The following is a 23,592-nucleotide window of genomic DNA, read 5'->3' as shown; positions in this document are numbered from 1 at the left end:
ACCTTCAGGTTTGTTTATTGTTTGGAAACTGCAGAGCAGAATTCATTGAGAAACAAAAAGCCACTCTTTTACTCTTAGTCAGCGTCATCAATAAAAAAACAAGCGAAAGCTATATCAACGATTTGAAACGTTTCTATGTTCTTAGTTTTCATGCCGTTTTTCTGCGCAACTACTGACAGGGGTCGAACGACCTGATTGTTGGTTTTTTTGAGAACATAGACGATAAGGCGGTGAATTTTACCGTAACTATTTGGTCTCTGATTGAAATGTTTTAAATAATTATTAAATACAGTTGGAATAATCCCGGAAAATTTTGAAGGGGGGAAGTTTTCACTGGTGACGTTCTCAGTGGCATTCCCGGCCCATTGTTGAAACGTAACGTCCCTGTTTTCATATTTGCGTCAATGTGGGATTCATTGAATAAAAGGGGTAAGTGTCTACTCAGCAAGGCGCAATCAAATAGCTGAGTTATTAAGTTCAAATCGTACAAAACTTAAAGTGGGAAGACACTTTGATTTATAACAGAGAGGTGCTTTATACGTGAATGTAGCTGAAGAACGGCAAGCCTAATCTTAGATGCAAGATGTCCGACGAGACCGCCAGCCAGTATAGAAGTCATCAGTCAGTTTATTTTCAGAAGAGTGAATCAGAATTTACTATAGACAAAAGTGAACCTACTTTGGAGCTGAGCAACAAGGCTGAAAAAAGACATTGTTATTCCTTTCTTCCCTGGATCGTGAAGTGGTTTGTGGCCGTATTTCTTTCCTTGTTAGTGTTATTCTGCGTTGTTGCAAGTAGAATTTGTTTGTTGGTCTTAGGAAAAAATTTCAAAGATTTAGACGACAAAGTTGGAAAAACTGGAAACGGAACTTTAAATCAAACTGTAAATAGTACCGACGGACATTTTAGCCCAACTGGAAAAAGTGGTAATGGAAACATTTCTACAGAGGCAGGCAAGCAAGCATTATTTCTTATGCTTGTTCTGGCTTTGATGATTCCTGAAGCCGTTTCTCTTATTTACGCTTCATGGACAAGTTTGAGGAGAAAAAGTCACCCGTGGCCATCTCAGAAAGGTTTCATAACTGTAAGTTTACTTGTATGCATACATGTAATTCTTACTGAGACGTTAAGAGATTGATATTTACCTTAGATTCTGATTATGTCAGTCATGTTTGAATTATCACACTAAAGTAAGAATAGTCTAGAGCTACTTGACTGAAAGAATTTTCAAGCACAAATTGTCTGTCTATAGTACTTTTCATAAGATCACACTTTCGCATTGTTTTCTGAGCTTAACGTACGCGGGTAGAACTTGAACACGTTGTAAACTGTGTTATGAGTTATATCCGACCACCAGTTACTTTTTGCTACTTGAATCTCCTTTTTTCGACAACAGAGTGATTTCTCGCGCGATGATTGGTCGAGAGCTAAAGTCAATCGAGAGCTCAGTGAAAACTGACGTGATGTCATGGCATGACAGATTTGTTTTTCTGTTTCTCTCGCGCGATTTTCCTACAAGGGTCAGTCGCCTGAAAAAGACTTAAAACTTCCCATATAGTGTCGTAAAAGCAAATTGATAACAATTTTCGTTTGTCCACACACCTCTGGAACGTAGTCATGGAAATTGACATCGAAACGTTTTGAAACAAAGTAGAAACACGTGCCTGACAGGCCTGTGGTCTTACAAAAAAGTCTCTAGCACTTTCTGGTATTTTGTGGTTCCACTTGAAGTTTAAACATTTTGGCATCTTTCTACGTACTATAAGAGGTTATACAATGCATTGAATACCACTACTGAATACTGCAGCTCGAGTACCACTTGTTCGGTTACCACATTCTGATTATATTGGTTGAAAAGAGGAGGAAAATTGTGGTCGATGTTTTGCTTCGTTTTAGCGAACCTCAATAAACGTCAAAGGATACAGGATTTACCCAATACATTTTGTTATATATTTGACATATTCAGTTTACTAGCTAATGCCCAAATTAAGACGGGAAATTAATCAAAAGCAAGGATCAGATTTTTAAGAAAATCCATATTAGCCCAAGTAAAGCAACTATTGGTCACCGGAAAGGATTTGATATGTTTCGAAGAAAATTGGTTGAAAAGCAGTTTTTACAGTCGATGCACAAGGAAGTTAATAGCGACAAAAAAATTGAAAGCTATTGATTTGCTGGCGGACAATGAAAAGCGTTTGAAAGATCAGGGTCAAAACTACTGCCAATCAATTTAATAACAATAACCAACCGTCTGAAACATTACTAACCGTGAATCTAACATCTTAATTCCGGGTATGATTGATTGATGACAATCATGAATTTGTACGTGCATACCATATCAACGTGGTATTTACATCTTTTAAAAATATTTTTGTCTTTGTTTCAAGCTTTTTGTTCCTTGCTATTTTACATGATATTCGCATAAAAATGCGGTAACACACATCAATGAATTCACTTCCTCCTGATTGAGCGAGTAATGAATGTATTACCATGGCTTTGTAAAAACTCTCAAAACCCCATCGTAATTATTGCCGTAAAGGAGCTGTGTCACGCACTGAAAACCAATTTCACTATACCTTAACAATAAGCGAAAAGTATACTGCCGGAATAACGAACTAAAGGCATACACGACTCGGATCCGCAACAACGATTTTTAGTACAAAGCGTTGCTACATTGTTGCGACATTGTTTTTGAATAGCCACAACATCGTTCCAACATTGCAACTCTGTGTTGCCCTAAAAATCGTTGTTGCGAATCGTGCTGTGTAATATCACCTTAAACAAAGGGAAGGAACAGAAACCAGAGTGCAGTTAATTTCAAATGAAAGCATGGATAGACAAAATTGAAAAAGATAAAGAAGGATTATTACGATCCCTTTTTTTTCTAGCTTAAAATGTTTAGCCGCGTAAGTGCAGTTATTCCGAAATCGTTTTTCTCATATTTTTCCTTCGATTTCTAGCCTTCGGGAAACATCTATTTCATTTCTAAAACTTTTATTTTATTATTTAGGTCTAGAATGGAGTAATCGACAAATTAAAAAACAAATTCCACCACCCTGACGGTACAATATCCCTTTGATTTTGTTTTCATTGAACAAGTCAGTCAATCTTTATCCAAAAAGGTACCTGTTTAGTAGGCAGGAGTTATATAGGATCATTTGTGTAGTGGGAGTCACGACTTAATCAATATTAGTCTGTTGTTTATGATACTTTAAGCACATTGTAGCTATGTCACGATTTGGTCTTAGCCTACAAACAAGTTCTTTATTCGGGTTCGCGGTTCAGTGGAGCCGCAGTCGATCTCCTAAAGGAGAGCGTAAATGCTCGCCGCAGGATGAATCTTTCAGTTATTTTCGGCGGTTCAGAACTCTTAAAACTTACATGAGTTAAAGAGAACTCGAAGAATAAACGTTTGGTCATTGTTTAGAACAAATTTACTCTGATCTATCTTGGACTTCAATTTACCAAAAGGGAGATAGACTGGAACTTAGCCATCTTTCGCTGAGTTCAAATCTTGTCGTTGCAGTGCAAAAATTACTGAAAACGGACAATCCCTGTTTCGATTTGAACATTATCTTTGAGAATTCTTTTGGAGTTACTAGTATGAGGAAAGATGCTTCGTTTTGAATTCCGCGTGACAGGATGCATGCAATAATGATCTCAGTGTAAGTGTCTTTATATAATAATGATAGAAGATTCTCCAACATTTCTAACATACATAGACCCTAGCGCGCGTCTCCTCTGAAACCATTTAGGCGTCATAATGAGTCTTTATGACACGTTGAAATAAGTGAGCAAACTAGAAAGGTATTTTGGAAAAGACCCCGGCCAGTCTTGCGTAGGCTGTCTAGAACGGGTTTCAAGGTGACACGTCCGTAAATGTTATAATACAGGGAAAACTTAAAATATGCTAAAGCTCGCTGATGTCTAAAATCCTGGCGATGTAAAATCTTTACAATGAAATACTCTTGTTATTGCCGTCGACATAAGTGCTTTCAGAGAGCAATGATGGCGGTCAGAGTAGTTATACGTTTCGCTACAAATTCATTTTTATCACTTTGACTCTCTGTTAATTATTATTTTTTATTTATTTATAAATTAATAACAGTTAATTAGAATTCGGCAATAAATATTACAAATTGATTACCGTTAAGGGGAATCGATCTTTTGCATTGTAATATACGTTGCTTTTGACCCCTAATCATTGATAGTACCCGAGATAAAAGAAGTAGTAAGGCATGAACAAGGGCTCTGAATGTCGTGCTTCGAGTAACATCAGTCTAGCATGACATGTTAAATGAGATTCGTTTAAAAGGCCGTTGTGTCATGGCTGGCTAGTTCAGTTTGTTTATATGAATTACTGACGTCCTTATTCGCTAAGAAACTTGAACAAATCCCAGCTTCGTTACAAACAAATATGTCCCCTAAGCGTCGTATCAAACGCGTCAGCAGCAACAAAGAACCGAAAAACTGTTCCTTTCCAAAACCTCAATGGCAATCCTTTTAAATCTTTTTCATGTTTGTGCATCCGTGTCTCCTTGTGTTTACGTTTTGAGCGGTAATTTTCATACTCCACTCTATTTGGTAGCAGTTTCCACTGTTTAAATTTTGGTAAATTTTATGATGCAGCTCCTTTAGCGTAGGTTTCTCGGAGGCGTGACAATAGACCACAAACGTGCAACTTCTTACACTCTCTCTCAAATAGTTCCTCTTCCCTAAACTTAACAAGGTTGGATAAACAGGTCAGTACTGGCTATGTGAGAGATTTCCTGCGTCATCTCATTTGCTCAGTCATAAAGTTAAAACATTATTATCTTTACAGCTGAACCGAACTTTGGAGGCGTCTGTCAGGGACTTGTGTCTTTTCTCCAACAAAAGATGCATGTGCTATAGAAAAATTTATTTTAAATCCGGGTTTGTTTCTGGCATTTTCTGTTTCATTCAGCTCACGCCCTCTAACGCTAACTATTTGTGTTTAACCAACTGAAATGTTTGGAATTGTTGCGTCCGTGTTGGCAGTGGTATGCAAGAATGCAACGAATGCGACAATTCCCAACACCGATATTGGGACAGGCAGTGCGTCGAGGGAACGATACAACCCATAATACTGTTGTGAAGTATTTTGAAAGTTATTTTTAAGACGGATTTACCTTGTCTTTTAAGTTTAGTTTTTGTTTTATTAAGTCTTGATTTTGTCCACGCACTGTTTTCCTATTTTGATCTTTTGTTTTTACTTGTATTTGAAGTTATGCTTAGCTCGCGAATTTACTTATTGCCATATTAGGAATGTTACAGGTGGTCGTGTTTGTGGTGTTAGAGCTGACCTTCGTTCTTTGGTACTTATCAGCTGCGGCTGTGCGTAGGCTAGTCTATTCCCTGACAATAGCAAACCTGTTGCAATGTTAGCGATAAGAAATACAATAGAAACTCTTCCGGCCAGCTAACCCAGTCACGTCCAGCTTTGGCTATTAATACCGCTACTATACTTGAACTAAGTATATAGATGTAGTAGAAGTAGAGTAGGAGTAGAGTAAGCAGAAGTTGTAAGAAGAATAAGAAGAATAAAGGCCAGGATGTAAATCAGATTCCTGGTACCTCGTCGTGTAGCAAGCGAGTTGCTCGAACACACCCCCACAATACTTTATAAACTTTTATTATCTCCTTGGGCCAAGGAGACCAATGTGCAATGCGCGAGCGTGGTCCCAAAAATGTCAGAAGAGGTGTGCAAATGGATGCAATATTGTTGCGATACGCTTCGGCCGATCACGGTACAAAAGAAATGTTGGCAGTTTTTGGTTAAAAAGTTTGACCAGTTTCAAACTTTGTGCAGCAACTCCCAACAACACGCAACAACATGCAACAGTGTGTGCAAATGGACGCAAAATTTATCATCCAAATATTTTGGGAGTTGTTGGCCAAAAGGCCTTTTCACTGGGCTTTATAGGTCTAATTTGACTTGTTTCACGGCTTTAACAAAATTCAAGTCCTTATTTCTTTTTCAGATATTTATTGGTGGCTTCCTGGAGACCGTTTCTCTTAGTTATATCACCATTGTTGCTATGCTAAAAGTAAAACCACTCAACTCAGACGTCATGATTTTGCTGCCATGCAGTTTACCTCTGGGCTTCACATTGTGGCACTTCATCAAATCAAGATCACAGTGGAACACGAAGACTGGAAAATTGGAAGCCATTCGGTTCGGAATTAGTGCGGTGTTTGGGGCAGCTGGTGTTTCACTTTTGTGTTACAAGTACGAGGTAAACAAGAAAACTCTACTGAAAATTTTGCTAAGCTTTCTTTATAAAGTTTAGAATTTATATTCAAAATAAAATTCAGAGATTACAAGGGATAATTGAAGTCAAGAAGGGTGCAGCATTGACAGCAAGTCCAGGGGGGTACTCAACAAAGTTTTGTACGGCCCTAAGGCCCTGATCACAAAATCAGTGCGTTTTCTCAACCAAAAAATGCGTCTTTTAACCCTTGGGCCTATTTTACCGACCGTCACGGACAGATTTCCCAACCCTTTCGTATCTACCGCCGCATGGTTAGCTCAGCTGGGAGAACGCCAGTCTGTGCTGAGCGGGAGAGGTCGCGGGTTCAAACCCCGGCCGGACCAACACTCCGGGTCTTTGAATAATAAGAAGACTGTGCTACCTTTGTAATGACAGCTGCAATTGGTAGTAGACTTTCTAGTCTTCTCGGATAAGGACGAAAAACTGTTGTTCCCGTCTCACAGCTTTTTCACTTATCTGGTTCTTGTGTGACGTACGTAAAAGAACCCACATCACTGTTCTAAAAGAGTAAGGAATGTAGACCCTGGTGGTGTGGCCAACCTTTCCTGGGCTGGGTGGGTTATCTGTAAGGAGAGTAATCCTCCTTCAGGAGTTTTAATGGCTACCTTTAAACAGTGTATGTACGTAAACGAGATCTAACAGGGAAATCCCTACCCTTTCATACGCCAGGCAAAAGTATCCCTTTCGGACTGAGTCTCCCCGTATAGGCCGTTATAAGGAGTAACCACCCCCCCCCCCCCCCCCTCCGCCCCTCCGCGCAGCAAGTAATTGACCTATCTTTCATCGTTAAATTGTAATTCTCCTATTAAGTCGGAAGGAATGGGCGGGTACATACTTTAGGCGCAACTATTTCTGGGATATCCAAAGCTTTTCTACCTAAAGGATGAGGCGCGTCCCAGATGTAACAAGGCCTCACAGGATTGGTTAAGAGAACAACAAACAGGATTAACAATGGCACCTAACCCTAAAACAAAACAGAATGCTGGGACGTTCAGGGAAACAACTAAATAAGAGGATACTACAAAGGATCTCAGAAACTCAAGCTTCGAAAGCTTGTGACCATTTTTTCCTTTTTTTTTAAATTTAAATTCTCATGTCGTGCAGGCTTAACTTGGAAATCGTTGTTCTTTCAGATACCTTATGCGATTATTGCCCTTGTTGTTCTTTCCATCGTCTGGTCTCCTAAACTGCGGAAACTGCAAATAGAAACCAGTAACCAGGTCTCCGATCAAAGTGACGACGAGAATGCGAGTGAGGATGTGGCGAATGCGGCCAAAATTACTGCCCGTGGAAAAGCTGCTATTGTCATTTCTTTATGGAAACTCTTTCTAACACCTTTCGTTGCCTTAGTGTTTGCCAAAATTTGCAACATCGTAGAGCTGGGCGGCATGTCCGAAGGTTTTAGGGCATTTAGTTCGTCAAACTCGTCGTTTGTGTACTTTATGCTGCACATCTTTTCCAGCTTCTTTGCCTACCATCTTGGTTGGCTCGCCTGTTCACTCCGTATGCAGCAGACTGGATACGCCCTTCCCTTGACCCTAGCCACGCCCATCGCCATTTTCATAACAAACGTCGCAGGGTTTTGCGATACGAACATGATTCCGTTATCGTGTAGATCAGATAACCAACTTTACACTCTAGCAGGTGGCGGGCTGCCGCTATGGCTGGCACAGTTCATGGTCACTACGTACTACCTGTGGAAAAGTCGCGGTTTTATTATGGCAAGCGCCCACGACCTGTTTTGGATACCATCGTATAATGGTAAGTTCTGCAGTCAGGATGCTCGAAATATAAATACAGTGAAACCGAAAGCGGACCCCCAATTAAGCGGACACCCTCTATTAAGAGGACACTAAGCCGGGTCCCGAAATTAACGTCTTATATTTTCCTTTATAAAGAGCCCCTCCCTATTCAGCGGACTCCTCTATTAAGCGGACGCGGACACTAAAGTAAATTGTATTTGGCTAATTTTTTATTGTTTACAGCCTCTATTAAGCGGACACCGGACTGGATTGACATATGTAGTATTGGATTACGTCCTTGAAATTCGTACTGTAGTCGATTAATCTGATTAATAAAGATAAATCAATACATTTAGCTGTCAATAAACTGTAGATTAGACCGATAACTGGCCGTATGATTGTCATCCGCGATCAAGGTTCACCTAAACTGTCTTGCAGAAAGTACAGTACAGCTTTCTTAGCTTCTTTGCTTCCTTAGCAACATGGAACTTTATCACAGTACAGAGTTAACCGTTGAACGTTAATCGTTAACAAACATTGCACAATTTTTATGAACCATAATTAGGCAAACACTTGGAAGGTCCAGAAGCAGGTGTCTGCTTAACTGAGGTTTCACTGTACTTAGCTGAGGACTTCCTAGTTGTGAAGGCACCTTATATTTTTGATGCTGTTTCACTTTCTTTCCGATGACTTTGTGTAATGTCCGATCGACTACGAGAACGAGATTATAAATATTATCATATTACTTTTTTCACCAAAAATGTTAACATGGTTGTTTTTATCGAAGGAGGTTAAACCTTCTCCTGAGATTGCAAAATGATAAAAATTCTAACATTTGATGACTTCTTTACGTTACTACGACGTTCTACGAGTAGGAGAGGACCCCGGGAATGAGGTTGTACGACGTTCTGTCAAATTCATGCATGTTTTTTCGCCAAAATGACGCTGGTTCACGCGCGCACTACATAGTATTAAGAAAGGTCGTGATCCCTACCTCTTGAAAGAACTAAGCAAAATGCTGATATTTTATCACTTGATATTCCTGTTGATAATTATAACTTAATATCTATTGTATGGTTTATGTATAGGTGTCTACCTTGAGCAGTATCTATTGATGAACAGGCGTAGCCGAGCATCTGATGAGGAAGACGTTATACAACGGAATCTCTCACGCAACGTGACTGTGTTCATCTGCACTACGATGTACCACGAAGCAGACTATGAAATGAAACAACTCCTTGAATCGATTCATGAGATGGACAAGAACAAAACAAAAGCTAAACGCCATTATGAATCCCACGTTTTCTTTGATGGAGGAGTCAGAGGAGACGTCCTCACTGATTATGCGTTGCAGTTGGCTTCACTGGTGGAAGAAACATTAAAAGTGCAACTACGTTCCTGCTACAAAGTAATGACCCCTTATGGTATACAGCTTAAATGGAACCTGCCTGGAGGAATGGAATTCACGATTCACCTGAAAGACAATACTAAAGTAAGCCTGGAATATTTTAAAAAAGGTTCAGTATAAAGGGACACTGTGGATGGGTCTATTGAAATAGCTTGCTCACTCAGCTTTAAGAATGCCCATTTCTTCTAAGTATCTTTAATATGGAATTCATATCTTTGCAGGTAAAGAATAAAAAGCGATGGAGTCAGGTCATGTATATGTCCTATGTGTTGGATTACCAACAGAATCGTCTTAACGGTGAGAAGTGTAACACAACAAAGTATCGCCCCATGTAAGGGCTCTAAGACCGTCTTGGATTCTGGATCCCATTCCTTGGATTCTGTATTCCAGGAACTGGATTCCAGATTCTTCATCATGGGAACTTGGATTCCGGATTCTGTGAGCTGTATTCCGGATTCCAAATCCCAGCATTTCGGATTCCACAAGCCCAAATTTCCCGGATTTCGGAATCCGGATTCCCTTACATGTGGCGAATTAATATTTTGAAATTTTACCATCAGTTATTGCAGTTGTTCTTTTTGTTTAAATTCAACTAGTATCATAACTAATGAGCCCCATCACTTTTCGTAACCTTGGTGGATCATTTTACGTCTCTAGGAAACTGCCCACCTACCCCTCCCCTAAGCCAACATTAACACTTTCTTCTCACTTAGGGCAAAATGTTGGCTTAGGGGAAAGGTAACAATGAACTAAACGCAAAAAAAAAAAAAAAAAAAAAAAAAACACTGAACTAAACGCATCTTTCCCGAAGCACAATGTAGGTGTCCGACTCGGTCTAAGGTGGTGTAAAGGTTTTCATAAGGTTTCGATAAGTATAACTGGTGTTATTTAAAATAACTGACTCGGCAACTTTACAATTTTAATTCAGCCGGTATTGCTAACTTTTTAGTTTCAAACTTAATAAGAAACTGCTAGAAAGAGAACATTGTTTAAAACATCCGAAAAATGGGGTACAAAAAAAGAGATGAAATCTCTATCTTACTATTAATTTTGAAGAATCATCCTATCACTTCCTCTTGGATCTATGCATTGATTTATTGATTAAAAACGTAACTTTTCAGCGCGCGACGATCAATGCTATATTCTTACCACCGATGCTGACGTCAAGTTCACCCATGACTCAGTTGAAGCGTTAATAGACCAGATTATTGAAGATCCCGGGGTTGGAGCAGTTTGTGCTCGTACACATCCATTGGGAAGCGGGCCTATAGTCTGGTACCAGATCTTCGACTACGCCATTGGTCATTGGTTTCAAAAGGTATGTATATCACTAGATTTGACTTACAGGAGAATTAAGTCAAGTTAAGCGTCATAGAATTCACGAACTATTAATTGAATATTTTTTAAATTCCACCGTCAGTTGTTGTAGTTATTCTTTTTGTATAGGTACAAGTAGTGTCATAACTGAAGAGCCCCATCACTTTTCGAAACCTTGGCGGATCATAATATGTTTCTGGGAAACTGCCCACCTACCCCTCCCCCAAGCCAACATTAACACTTACTTCTTACTTAGGGCAAAATGTTGGCCTAGGGGAGCCCCGTATAAGGTAATCCGGATTCCAGAATCTGTGAATTTTTTTTCTTGTGGAATCTGGAATCCTGGAGTTTGGAATCCGAAATTCAGCTCAAGGAATCCGGAATCCCATTAACAATCGAAATCCAGGCCCAAGTTCCACTTGAAAGGAATCTGGAATCCAGTACCTGGAATACGGAATTCACAACGCGGCCGGAATTCAGATTCCAAGACTGGATTACCTTACATAAGGACGGACGTGGCGTTTAAGAGAGAGTTCACGGTATATTAATATTCACAGACTTCCTTTGTGGTTGGTGTATCGTTTTTCAGGTAGCAAATCACATGTTTGGTTCAGTGCTGTGTAGCCCTGGTTGTTTTAGTCTGTACCGTTGCCAAGCTGTTAGGGACGTTCTGCCGACTTACGCTACAAAAGTAGACCATGCTTTTGACTTTCTCACCAAAGATATGGGTAAGTCATAAGTCATATGGCGGCTAACCAAGTGATTTCACGACTGTTTGAGCCTCTTAGCACTCTCCTCTTAGTTGGTTAAGTACGTATGAACCCCTGGGGGCAAGGTGTTTGAGCCGTAAATGATCTTAAGCCCTGATTCTGTTCAAGGGAAATAGAATTGAAAGTGACACCTTTTCTAAAACCAATAAACGGAAAATGGTATCTTGTTTTAGGAAAAGTAAATAAGTCATAAAGCAAAATTAAATATCTTTTTTATTTCTTTTCTTTGGCATTTACAAAATAAAGAATTCTAGATAGGGTGTAGCTGAATCTTTTTCATCGGTACGTGAAAGGAACATATTACAATACCAAAAATCATATTCTCCTTGTTGTCTGTGATTTGCAAAGTCTGTTCTGGCGATAATTGGCTCTCTTCATAATGATTCAGTCAATTCAGCGTGATAATTACCAATCCTTCGGGCTCTGGTTAGTTTTTCCTTCAGATAGTTGCAGATGGTGGAGCCAGCAGATAAGTAAAAAATATCCTACCTTATGTGGGGCTTCAAAATAAACCGTTGGCCAAAAATGTTAAAAAAAACTGTCTTTAAGAAACGCGGAAAAATGTTCGGTTGGAAGGGAAGCATCTCTTATTCAGGTAGAATCACTATTGTACGAAAAGTATAACAGCGGTCTTAACGTTTTTCATTAAGTACTCTTCCTATACAATGTATCACTTTTTTCAGGGGAAGACCGCTGGATGTGTACGCTGATGTTACAGAAGGGCTGGCGCCTCACATACTGCGCCGCCGCAGTTGACAGCACCTACTGCCCTGAAAGCTTCGATGAATTTTACAAACAAAGGCGTAGATGGGCTCCTTCCTCGTTAGCCAACCTGGTTCTGCTTGTGAGAGAGTGGAAGCTGACACTAAAGACTAATGAACACATCTCCTTCTTGTTCATTGTTTACCAAACATTTCTTGTCTGTTCCACTGTTATTGGGTAAGTACGTACAGAGGACAGTCATGAGCCTAATAATAATAATAATAATAATAATAATAATAATAATTCTTGTCATTATTATTAGTGGTTTACAGAGGGGTCCTCTTTAAAGACTAAACCATAAGCTGAAAATAGTTTACGTTATTAGTATAAAAAAAATAGAGCCCTAATAGTATAATTTATAATATAATGTGCTCTATAATACAGGATAAAAGTATGAATTAAAATTTAGCTTTAGATAAGCTGCGCTTAAAAGCTGCTAAGGAGGGTGTCTGCCTTAAAAAAACGTCCAAAGCGTTCCAAGTATCAGCAGCAAATTTTAATGTAGTCCAATTAATGTCCTCACCTTGTAGGGGCGGAAGATTTACGGATATTATGCTTATATCTATTCAGAAGCGTCGCATGAGATTTTGAAAGTGTACGCACGGGAAGAAACGTTAGTTACGAGGGGGATATGGGAGTTTGCACACCTGAAAATTATTACGTTTAGGGTTTTAGGGCTTCGGCCTCATGGGCTATTGACTCAGAGCCCATTCAGGTTCGAGGAATAATTGTTTTAAAATTATTTCCCTGTCCCTTGCTGCTCTTTGACCTTCCTCCCTCATAAATCTAGATCAATTTATTGAGTGAATATAAAAAATAATGATACCTTTTACCCAATGCAGTAAAAAAATAAAATAAAATAAAATAAAGAAAGACAGCCATTCAGAATGTTAGAAACCCTTTGCCAACTGAACACTTTGTTTTAGTAAAAACATTCTCCTTTTTTAATCATTTTTTCTCCTCCCATTCAGGCCGTCTACGGTACTTCTGGTGATAGTTGGTGGAATGGTGTATGCAGGGATTGGCTTGAGTGAAATAACCGTAATTATACTTCTCTGCCTGGTGGTTCTTGCTTACACCCTAGTATGTCTCTTCGCCACACAAAGCTTCCAGCTGAAGGTTTCAAAGCTACTCACATTCGTGTTTTCTGTGATCATGTGTATTGTTTCTGTCGGTGTAGCTGTTCAAATCTCAAAAGAATTAAGCGAACGGGAAATCGAGCCTACTGCCGCACCCACGTCTAAACCAAACGAGAATGTCACTGCTGCGCCGAAACCTCTGGAACATCACCTTCCCGCAGGAATAAGCACGTTATACTTGGCTGGATTATCCGGGATCTTTTTTGCCGCAGCCCTGTTGCATCCGAAAGAGTTCATGTGTCTGCTACATGGTGTTTGGTATCTCCTTTGTTTGCCATCTGGTTATCTACTTCTGACCATTTTTTCTCTATGCAATCTAACAGACAGATCTTGGGGTAAGTTTTAAAGGACTAATCATACTCAGTGCTTTCTTCCGCTGTAGCCAAACCCTGGGGATGTAAGATGACAATGGCTTTGTCCCCCGGCGGAGGGATTACTACCATAAAATTGGGGTAGTTGCGTGCGGCCCAGGTTCGTTAACCCTGACCATACTTAAGGATGAGACAAATGAAAGTTTATATACCCTATTTACCCTACTCGGACCGGAAAAAGTGACACCCTATTCAAAAACAATGATGGCAACACATAAACCTTCATTAAACACATAAACCTTCATTAAATTGCTTTTCCAAAACACTAAGGGATAGCTCAGCTTACTGAGGAGTTTCGCTCTTTTTTAAGCGAACCAGAAAACCATTTCTTTTTTAAAATGATACAATAGTATGATACTAAATCGGATTAATAATGTTGCCGAGAGGAGTAAAATTAAGAAAAAAAAATGGCCAGAGGAGCTTCGCTTAAAACGTTTGTTATCATAACAACGAGAAATATTCATTTTTACAACTTGTGTGTTTGGCCTCTTGTTTAACGACCCCGGCTTGGGCCCGCAATAGCCACCTATATTCAATTTTCGTTTTGTTTCTTTTTCTACCTTAAGGAACAAGGGAGGGGAAAACTGCCTCAGAAGGCGGAGGTGACTGGCTGACTCCCATTGGGGAAACACTGAAGGAAATTGTTGTCTGCAAGTGCTGTAGGCCAGCCCAGCTTGAACAGCCTCCTACACAAGCCATAGAACCACCAAAAGTAGAAACGAAAGACGTGGCTTGTCAAGTTAACGTCGACGAAATTGCACGAAATGAGGTAAACAATACCTGATTGATAATATTATATCATAACCTTGACATTCGTCATAACTATAGTGTTTTTCACTTAATCCTTCATTTGACAGTAAATTCTAGTTACGAGGTGTAAAATAACATTTAGACATCGGTTTTTTTTTTGCAGTAATGTTCTGAACATAGGCAGTGCGTCAGTTTACTATAAGAACTTAATCAAACTTTTTTTCCTTATACAACACTCTAGGAGTCTGAACATTCATTGGGCCAAACCCGTTACAAAGAAGAAATGCATGTTAGTGCAACACGAGTCGAGGTGGAAAGAAGTACATCTGGTCTCACAAGGCAAAACGAAGAAGAGATAATTCAATCCGTTGAGGATTCCAGTAATGGATTAGAAGAAAATCCAGTTTATGAAGGAAAGCAAGAGTGTATTCCCGAAACATCAGAAAACCCTGATCGTCCACAAGAAATAAATTCACAGCCTGTGTTAGGCGGGTTTACTGAGCCATATGAATCATCATCTCAGTCAGGTAAGACCACGAGGGCCACTGAAACACTTATCATGTCGATATTCTTTACTTCAGAAAGCCAAACAGACACGATCATTTATAGTCAAAGCCGGCCAAGCGTTACGTTTGTCATGCTTCGCCTTGGCCTCCATATAATATGTCGAGGCTTTGCTTCATTAATCCAATATTGAATCTAGGCTCAGTTTAAATTTATTATTTGAATTAATTTTCGAAGAATGAAATTCACTTAAAAGTACATTAACGACGGAAACGCTTGGCTTTTATGATTACGATAACGGATTTAACAAGCGCAAATTACTTTGAACTAAGATTCCGACTTCTGTAGAAATGTATCTCGGTGATTTATCAACAGCAACAACAACAAATCAGATAAATGATGATCTATTGGGAACGACTGGTTCATTTCGTTTCAGTTTGTGTGGTACGATGGCTTCAATCATAGGTCATTCAGCGTTGCTAACAGCATAATTTATTGTTGCTAGGACAATATGTGGACAAAGTATCTCATGTTTTGCATATCACATTTAAATGGTTACTTTTTCTTTTCTTTTCTCCCCTCACATTTTAACCTTAAAGTAGGCGGATCTCGCGAATCTACCCTCTTTGTGCCCAGACGAAGAAAACACTCTCCGATGTTAAATGCCTGGCTGAACAGTTACAACCAGGATTCTTCAGAGGAGGTATTTGAAATATGTCATTTTGTAGATGTCAGGGTGAATCATTTTTAATTAGCTTTTAAACTCGGCTAATTTTTTTTTGCGCTCAGTCATCTTTTTCTCATGGCGACTTTGAATTCTAATCGAAAGTTAGGTCATAAAGTGATTCTTCGTCAGCGATAGAGTTTAACTTTTAAAAAAGTTGTTATAATCAGTCAGTTCCGTCTTCATCTGGCTATTGGAAGCTCAAGACATGCACTTGTAGTAAGTAGAAAAATGGGCCATTATTTCAGGATTTACTATGATTTGCTCTTTTCTGAAATAAACAGAGGCAAAAATAAAACTAAAGAAATGATGAAATAATCAACTCACTCTTTGAAGTACAGGACTTTTGATTTCTCTGCAAAACTTTTATTATTCACTCCCCTAGTCATGCCACATGTAGCATATGGAGTGGGAGACTTAAGAAGCCAGTGGTGCTATAGAACGTTTTCACACTCACGTTCGCCATTTTGATGCTCCAAAACAATGAAACGGCGATCATGTAACGGCGTTAGTGTTCCAAACCAGTCCTGTGGGAGTTGAACAGGCTTTTTCTTATGTAAAACCTTTCGATTGCACCAATAAATTTGCAGAGCTGCTGGCCAGCTGATTGAGTGAGAACATTCACCAGACACAATAACATATATAAGAAAAGGTAAAAATCATGATCAACTGAGTTGAATTTGGATTACTTCCTTTTCTAGGCTAATACCGAGGTGGAAACATTAACCCTTTCCTCAAGGCATAACGGAGAAGGGAGTTCAGTTAATGGCTTAGAAGACGAGGGAGATTTAGATGGAACACAAATGTGTTCCACGGAAAGATCAGAGAACCGACGCCGTGGACGACCAGACATTTACTTACAATCACCAAATGGATTATCCCGCCAATCACTTGGTAAGCTCATAAGGGTGCAAGGAATCTGAAATATTCAGTCCTGCGAAAGCGTTTCACTTCCTGAATCACTTCATACATTCTCTTAATGTCCCAAACGGAAAGATTCTTTTTAATGAAGCAAATGTTAAAAAAGCCTGAGATTACTCATTTGAAGATCCGTGACGACGTCAACGGCGATTTAAACCGAAAGAGTACCGACTCGAAAAGCTTTCAACTAATACCGCGAAGTGGCAGATTATTCAAAAATTACTAGTGTTTCAAAACCGTTTAGTAAAATTCTACCTAGATTTCGCTCTCCATATGAAATGAAGATGGCGACCTTCAGTAATCGATCTCAACCTGAATCGGAGGGAGAGAGGTCATTCTGTGTTCAAAATTCTACCAGCACATAAATATGGGCCACGTATATTATGTTTGCGCATCACATTTAGTACTCATTACTTATACTGTTATGTTTTCCACACTTCATAGATTTCGGATCTACGGAATCTCTCTCAGTGCTCAAAACCGACATGTCTTATTCGAATCTCAAAACACCTGTGGAGGAATGGCTTGCTCCTCTGGATATTTCAACGGAGGTATTTATTCGAAATATTTCATCACTACTTGCTATCCCCTTCTTGTTTCCCTTCCTACCAATACCCTACCCCTTTCGACCACGATACAATTCTCTTTAATACAGAGACGATATTAAAGCTGAAGAAGAGAAAAGTAAAGTGAAAATAAACTAGCTTTTAATTATTTTTTGTTTTCTTGCGCAAGGATTTCACTTACAAGTCAAATGGGAGAGATCATGCAAAACCTCGCCCATTGGTGAACTGAATCCGACATTCACCACCCACCTATGCGCTATCCCCGGACTGTGAGGGCAACTCCACATAAAATCTAGTTTGTGGGAAGCAGGGGTTTCCTTCTTAAAACGCTCCGTTGGGTTTTTCTCCAGGGATTTAGTGTACTCGTTCCCCCTTCTCTTCAAAAATTAATCTTAAGACCTGGAACGCCCTTTTTGCTTGAGTGAGTTCTGTTAAAAGAGCTTAATTTTTGCTTTTACGCTGGCTCAAGTTAAAAAGGACGCCTGTTCTCACAATGTTGCGTCACTGTGTTTCTTTAGAATGATTACGCCCATATGTTTCGTGACGAAGGATACGACACCATGGGAGACTTGTTTGGATTATCAGACCAGGTAAATTTTAGAGCTCAACATGCTTATTGTAGCATTAAATAAACTTATTTACCAATTATCTTTGATTTTTCGACCCTGTTACATAATATCGTATCCAATTCCTACTCAACAGGCTTAACTTAAATGTTACCCGTAGTTAGTGAACAGAAAGAGTTACAACTAACATACTCTAAGACCTAATATCCGTGTTATTCAAAGTGAAATCAAGGGAGTAAAGGAAGACATACAGGGACCAACTCTTTTCGAGGTGTCTGTAAAATTAATGGCGGAAATCATTAAACGTATTATCAAATTTTTGATTTAAGCAAAACAGTTCGTTGAGGGCTTGCTAGCTACGGATTACCATGAACAGAAGGATTCAGTATACTGTGTCTAATTCGTGTTTATCCGTTCTTCTTAGCATGTTAACCCTTACGCGTTCGAACCTGTTTTTTGCCTCAGGAATCACAAACACCGGGAACTCAAACGCTGTAGTAATCAGTTGTTAAAACATTTGAAACCGGCAATGTTAAATCATTTCTGATCGGATTCAAATCCCTTCCAAAAAGACTCACTATTATGGAGTTAGGAACAACAACTGATTATATATTTTACTAGCTAATACAGCGTTCAGGTTCCCTGTGTCACAAAAAGATAATAATAATAACAGCGGAAACGTTAATTATACTCCTTTTACTGGTAGGATCTCGAAAGCATTGGAATTAAGACAAGGGGACATCGGCGAAGACTGCTGAGGGAGATCAAAAAAATCCCACGGGTGGATGTGGAGGAAGGCATCCCAGTAAGTTCCCTATTGATAATGATGATGCTGATGATAATAATGATATTAATATTAATTATAATAATTAATAATAATGATAATAATAATAATAAAATCTTTATTAACATTTGACCAATTTACATTCCACTATCATAGACTAAATCTTTGATGAAATAAAAATATTCAAAGATCCTAAAACACTAATTTACAAGCTCACGCCATTATCGACTTTCTAAAATTAGCGGACACACCCTTGGCTAGCTTTTAAGCGGCAGTCATCATATGACCAATTTACATTCCACTATCATAGACTAAAATTTTGATGAAATAAAAACATTAAAAAGATCGTAAAATACTAATTTACAAGCTCACGCCATTATCTCTTTTCTAAAATTAGCGGACACTGCACTCTTGGCTAGCATTTAAGCGGCAGTCATCAATGAAATCCCCTTGTGGAATTTTATGGAAGGGTGACCTGGAACCTCTTACGCATGTGTGTACCGATCTTAAAATCTCAAAAGAAAGCAATGTTCTAATCCATGTAATAGTGTGAAGAATGACAATAATAATAATAATAATAATAATAATAATAATAACAATAATAATAATAATAATAATTTGTGTACGATACTGAACATGAACGACAGTGAGAAAACTGGCATGGGACACGAGACAGTTAGACGCCGTTTGCTTAAAAATTGCAGGAAAAAAATAGTCTGTTGATACTCTTATTGTTTGCCAGGCGAAGATATACAATCAAAATTGAAGAAAACAATAAATTAGAAGCTTCTTATACGTTATAAACATAGACAACAAAAACTGCTTTCTTCCATAAACTATATTATTATAACAAACTCTATTGTTTAGAATAAATGTCAGTCTTCTGCACACTTTTTTCCTTTCTGCAATTTACATCACACCTCAAGAATTTGTTCCCCCTCCTTTTTTTTTCATTTTCTAAGAGTTAGTAGTAACGGTTGTTATTATAACTGCTCTGCAGTGATCTCCAGCCAAATATCAATGTGCAAAGAAATCAATCAAAAAGAAACAATTTTCTTCCGTTTTATTTTACTTTTATAATTATAATTATAGTTTTTCAGAAAGAAGCGTTTTCTAAAGCTGCAATGGATGTTTTTCTTTCGTACAGGATGACGTTGAAGAATGGTTAGAGGATCTTGGTCTTCAGCAATATTGGCCCCGATTTGAATCAAACGGTTACAAAGAGCCTTGTGACTTGGAGGATTTGAAAGGGTTGGACAAAAAAAGTCTTAAAGAAACATTTCACATTTCGAAACGAGGACATTTGAATAAACTGGTCGTCGGGATCAAAAAATTGCAATATCCGCATGAAGGTATGAAATAGTACGAAATAATGGTGAGATGTTTACAGGAAACTGACTGTTCATCATTAAAGCTGTTTAGTGAAATTTGCATACCAAAGCACGTAGACAGTGTGGCCGAGCTAGTAGAGCGTTGAATATATACAATCAGGAAGCCATAACTTGTCTCATCGAGTTATTTCTAATATATTATAATAGCCTTTCAATTCTGGCGCCCCGAAGCTCTAAAATCCCGTGTTTCAAATTCCCGCTCGGCCAAAAAGCCTATGTTTCATGATTCCCATTTCTCTTCCTTTTTTTTCTGTTTTCAAGAGGAGGCATAAAACACTTTGAATTCGTGGTGCTTGAATACAACACCATAAGATCTTCCATTCTTAATTTAGAGAACTAGTAGATCAAGTTGAATTATAGCGGTCAATTGGCCATTCCCACTACCCACCCCAAAGATAACAACATTAGATCATACTTAGCCTCATCTGCAAACTTTTTTTAATTATCATTTTAGTGCAAAAGAAAGTCCGGCAAACTAGGCGCGAAATTGATCGCCTCCCATTGAAGTTCCTGGATGTAGACAACGTCGACGAAGGTAGAGAATATGATTTCTGGGAAGGCCTACGCCGGAGGTGTCTTGCTCCAGAACTAAGTGCTTTTGATGACACTTCAAAGCTAAAAGACAGACTTGTGGAACTACGAAACAAGACTCTGATGTTATTTGGCGTTGCTAACGTCTTGTGGATGATTATTATTCTCACATTGGTCAGGCACAAAGACTTGGCTGTGTTGGGTGTTGACATTATTGGACTTTCTTTCCTCACAGTTTATGGATTAGTAATTGTTTTGCAGTTTCTAGCTTTGTTAGGTCATCGCTTTAAAACAGTCATTCACCTTCTAGCTCGAGTACCCTGGAAACTAAGTCAAGTTAAACTGGAAATTAACGATGAGCATGAAGCAGTAACAAATTTTTAGAGCATTTCTAAGTTTATTTACCAGGCTCTAGTTATTCAAAAGGTTGATAACGCTTTCCACGGATAAATCACTATATCCAGTGGATAAACAGGTCGATTGGTTTTCTTAACTATAACTTAGTGGATTCGATAGCGCAATCCAACTTTTGAAAAACCAAAGCCAGGTGGAAAGTAAACATATTAATGAATGTAAACAACTAAAAAATACAGTTAATAGTACTTGTAAGATACAATTTAACCCAGTTATTTATATATATAAAAAAATTTATTTAAAAGGCGTATAAATTTTTGACTGGGTATTATGTCATTGTTTTTCTTTTTCACTTTTATGTCACCATCTCGTGTCGAGATATCTAAAAGAGATTTCAATGAAAACTGTCAGACATAGGTTTCTTTAAGGTTCCTCACTGGGGGAATCCAAGTGCTACCTCTATTCCTGTTTCATAACTTTTTGATGACAGAACTTAGTTTTCTACATAACGCTTCTTTTGCATTTTTTAGTAAGTCCCCTTGTACCGGAAGTGTGCGTGCGTTATAAAAGGTCCTAATTTTTATGCATAAAGAAACCAGCTGACTTACAATCTTTGAAAACAAGCCAGAGTTGACAAAAATTTAATCGAGTCACGAAAACTTCGTTTGTTTGTCACAAAGGTATAAATTCGTTTTGTTAATTTTTACCATGTCAGTATTCATTCCATATAGCTCAAGTAATTTTTAAAGAAGTTTCCATTGTTTTGCTTTTGTCACAAAAATTATTGCGTTACTCACTATCTGTTACGCAACAGATAATGATTACGTTAGCCAATCAGGTTACAGGATTCTTCATACCGCACTACTTGGTTCCTACTTATTTTCTTACAGCTTAAGGACCACATTTTCACCGATGAATTTTTTTTTCAACTTCCAAGAAATTACAAGATCCTTATTAATGTTCGACGACTTCAACTTAGATAACCGAGGACGCCAGTCTTGTCTGGACAAGCCTAAGAGCAAGCTCTCGGGGGCATGGTGATGTAGGGAAAAGGACGATCCCTAACCTCTCTCTCTCCGAAGAGTTTCCTCGCAGGCTGTCGCGTCCAATCACAAAGATGATCAAGTCACACAAACAGACCACCAGACCAGGCCCATTGTTTAGTTTCCTCAAACCTGATTGGCTCTTTACAATGAAATTCCGGAAATATTCTTGGTCCTCACGCAGTTACACACATTCCGCTATTTTTCCGTAAGATCTTCGAGGTCGAGCACTTTGCGTTACAGGCGACCTTCCTGGAAGAGTGTGTCAAATCTACTTAGGGAGCAGGGGACGGTTTGGGAAAATGCTCCCTTCCCCCATCGCTATAAACCCGAGGCCCACCCCTCCAGGTACATTTGAAACCGAGACTTTTGCCCGTGTACCAGTATATGTAAGCGCTCGATCCTGTCGATCTAACGAAAAAATAGGGAACTGTCAACATTCTATCACGTAGTTGTCAAAGATTTCAAAACATGCTTCAGATCCATTGTCAGGTGGTAACACTCTTAATGTATTTTTAAAAAGTCAGCCCGAATGTTTAATACTTATCTGATAAAACTTGTTATTATTAATTTATAAAATTGTACCGGCGAAAGAATGCAAAAGAAATGTTAATAATGAATATAAACATGATGGTTTGACAAATATCAATGGATATGTTTCAATTTCGTATTGTGCGACGGCTCATGATCAGTTCCCAAACTATCCCCCAACCCATGGCATTCCACCTCGATCTCCTCGTTGGGTCACCTTGTGTTTAAAGCCATAACCACCCTAATGCGTTTTCAGAAGCACGCGTTGTCTACACTAAAATGTACGAAAACGACAGGATTTCACGCTGTGACGCAGTTAAACTCTGTGCGCATGCTTCAAACACACGCGCCTGCGATATTTTCGGTCATCGTTTTTGATCGTCCAGACTAATACGATATGTATGCGTTTCTGTTTTGATCCATCTTCAACAGCGTTTTCACATCGATGCGTTTTCGATGAAAAAGCTCATAGTATTAGTGTAAACAGAAGGCCTAAAAACATCATAATGGAGAGTTCAAGCTTCACGTATACGACAAACGCCAGATTCAAGTTGAGAATTTCTGGGAATAGAAAATCAGCAGATAAAAACGATTCAAAGTAATTCTTATGGATAAAAACAATTGCGTGAAACTACTAATTTATGTGTAAAAATAATGAACAGTAAACGAGAAGTAAAGGGGAAACTTGGTCAAGTGGTATAAATTTGCGTTTGCCGAAGCTTGACTTCTCTAGTGTATGCGTCTTTAAAAGAAACGTATGGACGGGGCCGAATTGAAGTAGGAGCTGGGCTGGCGGTGACTATGTTTTGATAAAATCGTTAATGCAGCATTTAGACGATGTCAGGAAACAACAGCGGGCCAACCACAGAAAGCTAAACTGAATTCATGTCCCCTTCAGAGTCAACTTAGACGGTTATATATGAAAGCGCGTTTCAACGCCACTTTGCACCTTACACTGTAGCACACATTAGAATTGAAAGGTACGTAATCTTTAAACAACAATCCTTCAAGGATAAATAATAAGGCTACGACAGAACTAACGACTAGGGCTTTTACTCACGGACCGTTGATGAAAAAGTATCTTCAGAAACTTAATTAAGAGAGACAAAGAGCGGAACCCGGCCC

The 23,592-nt window shown here is 38.8% G+C and overlaps 1 protein-coding gene across 2 annotated transcripts; it reads left to right on the top strand.

The window, feature by feature from the left end:
• The first annotated feature begins 402 nt into the window (after positions 1–402).
• Positions 403–22,581, top strand: LOC140935306 (uncharacterized). Of its 2 annotated transcripts, none has more exons than XM_073384852.1 (18): positions 403–1,084; positions 6,003–6,257; positions 7,427–8,054; positions 9,124–9,527; positions 9,665–9,740; positions 10,565–10,761; positions 11,350–11,488; positions 12,214–12,469; positions 13,264–13,766; positions 14,369–14,571; positions 14,794–15,079; positions 15,659–15,759; positions 16,482–16,674; positions 17,146–17,252; positions 17,786–17,857; positions 18,540–18,638; positions 19,765–19,969; positions 20,463–22,581. In XM_073384852.1, the coding sequence occupies exons 1-18, from the start codon at positions 584–586 to the stop codon at positions 20,921–20,923; spliced, it is 4,686 nt and encodes a 1,561-aa protein (XP_073240953.1). In that variant the 5' UTR covers positions 403–583; the 3' UTR covers positions 20,924–22,581. The 2 variants fall into 2 exon arrangements, with proteins under 2 accessions (XP_073240953.1, XP_073240952.1); XM_073384851.1 differs by having other exon boundaries at positions 404–1,084; positions 15,656–15,759.
• The last annotated feature ends 1,011 nt before the right edge of the window (positions 22,582–23,592 follow it).

Source organism: Porites lutea, chromosome 4 (genome assembly GCF_958299795.1).
Source record: "Porites lutea chromosome 4, jaPorLute2.1, whole genome shotgun sequence".
Lineage (NCBI taxonomy): Eukaryota > Metazoa > Cnidaria > Anthozoa > Scleractinia > Poritidae > Porites > Porites lutea.
Note: the sequence above shows the minus strand (reverse complement) of the source record. Positions and strands in the feature narration are given on the sequence as shown.

Coding starts and splice junctions, on each gene's coding strand:
- LOC140935306 (XM_073384851.1), top strand. CDS start 584: ATGTCCGACGAGACCGCCAGCCAGTATAGAAGTCATCAGTCAGTTTAT. Junction 9,741..10,564: donor CCAACAGAATCGTCTTAACG/GTGAGAAGTGTA, acceptor GTAACTTTTCAG/CGCGCGACGATCAATGCTAT. Junction 18,639..19,764: donor ATGTGGAGGAAGGCATCCCA/GTAAGTTCCCTA, acceptor TCTTTCGTACAG/GATGACGTTGAAGAATGGTT.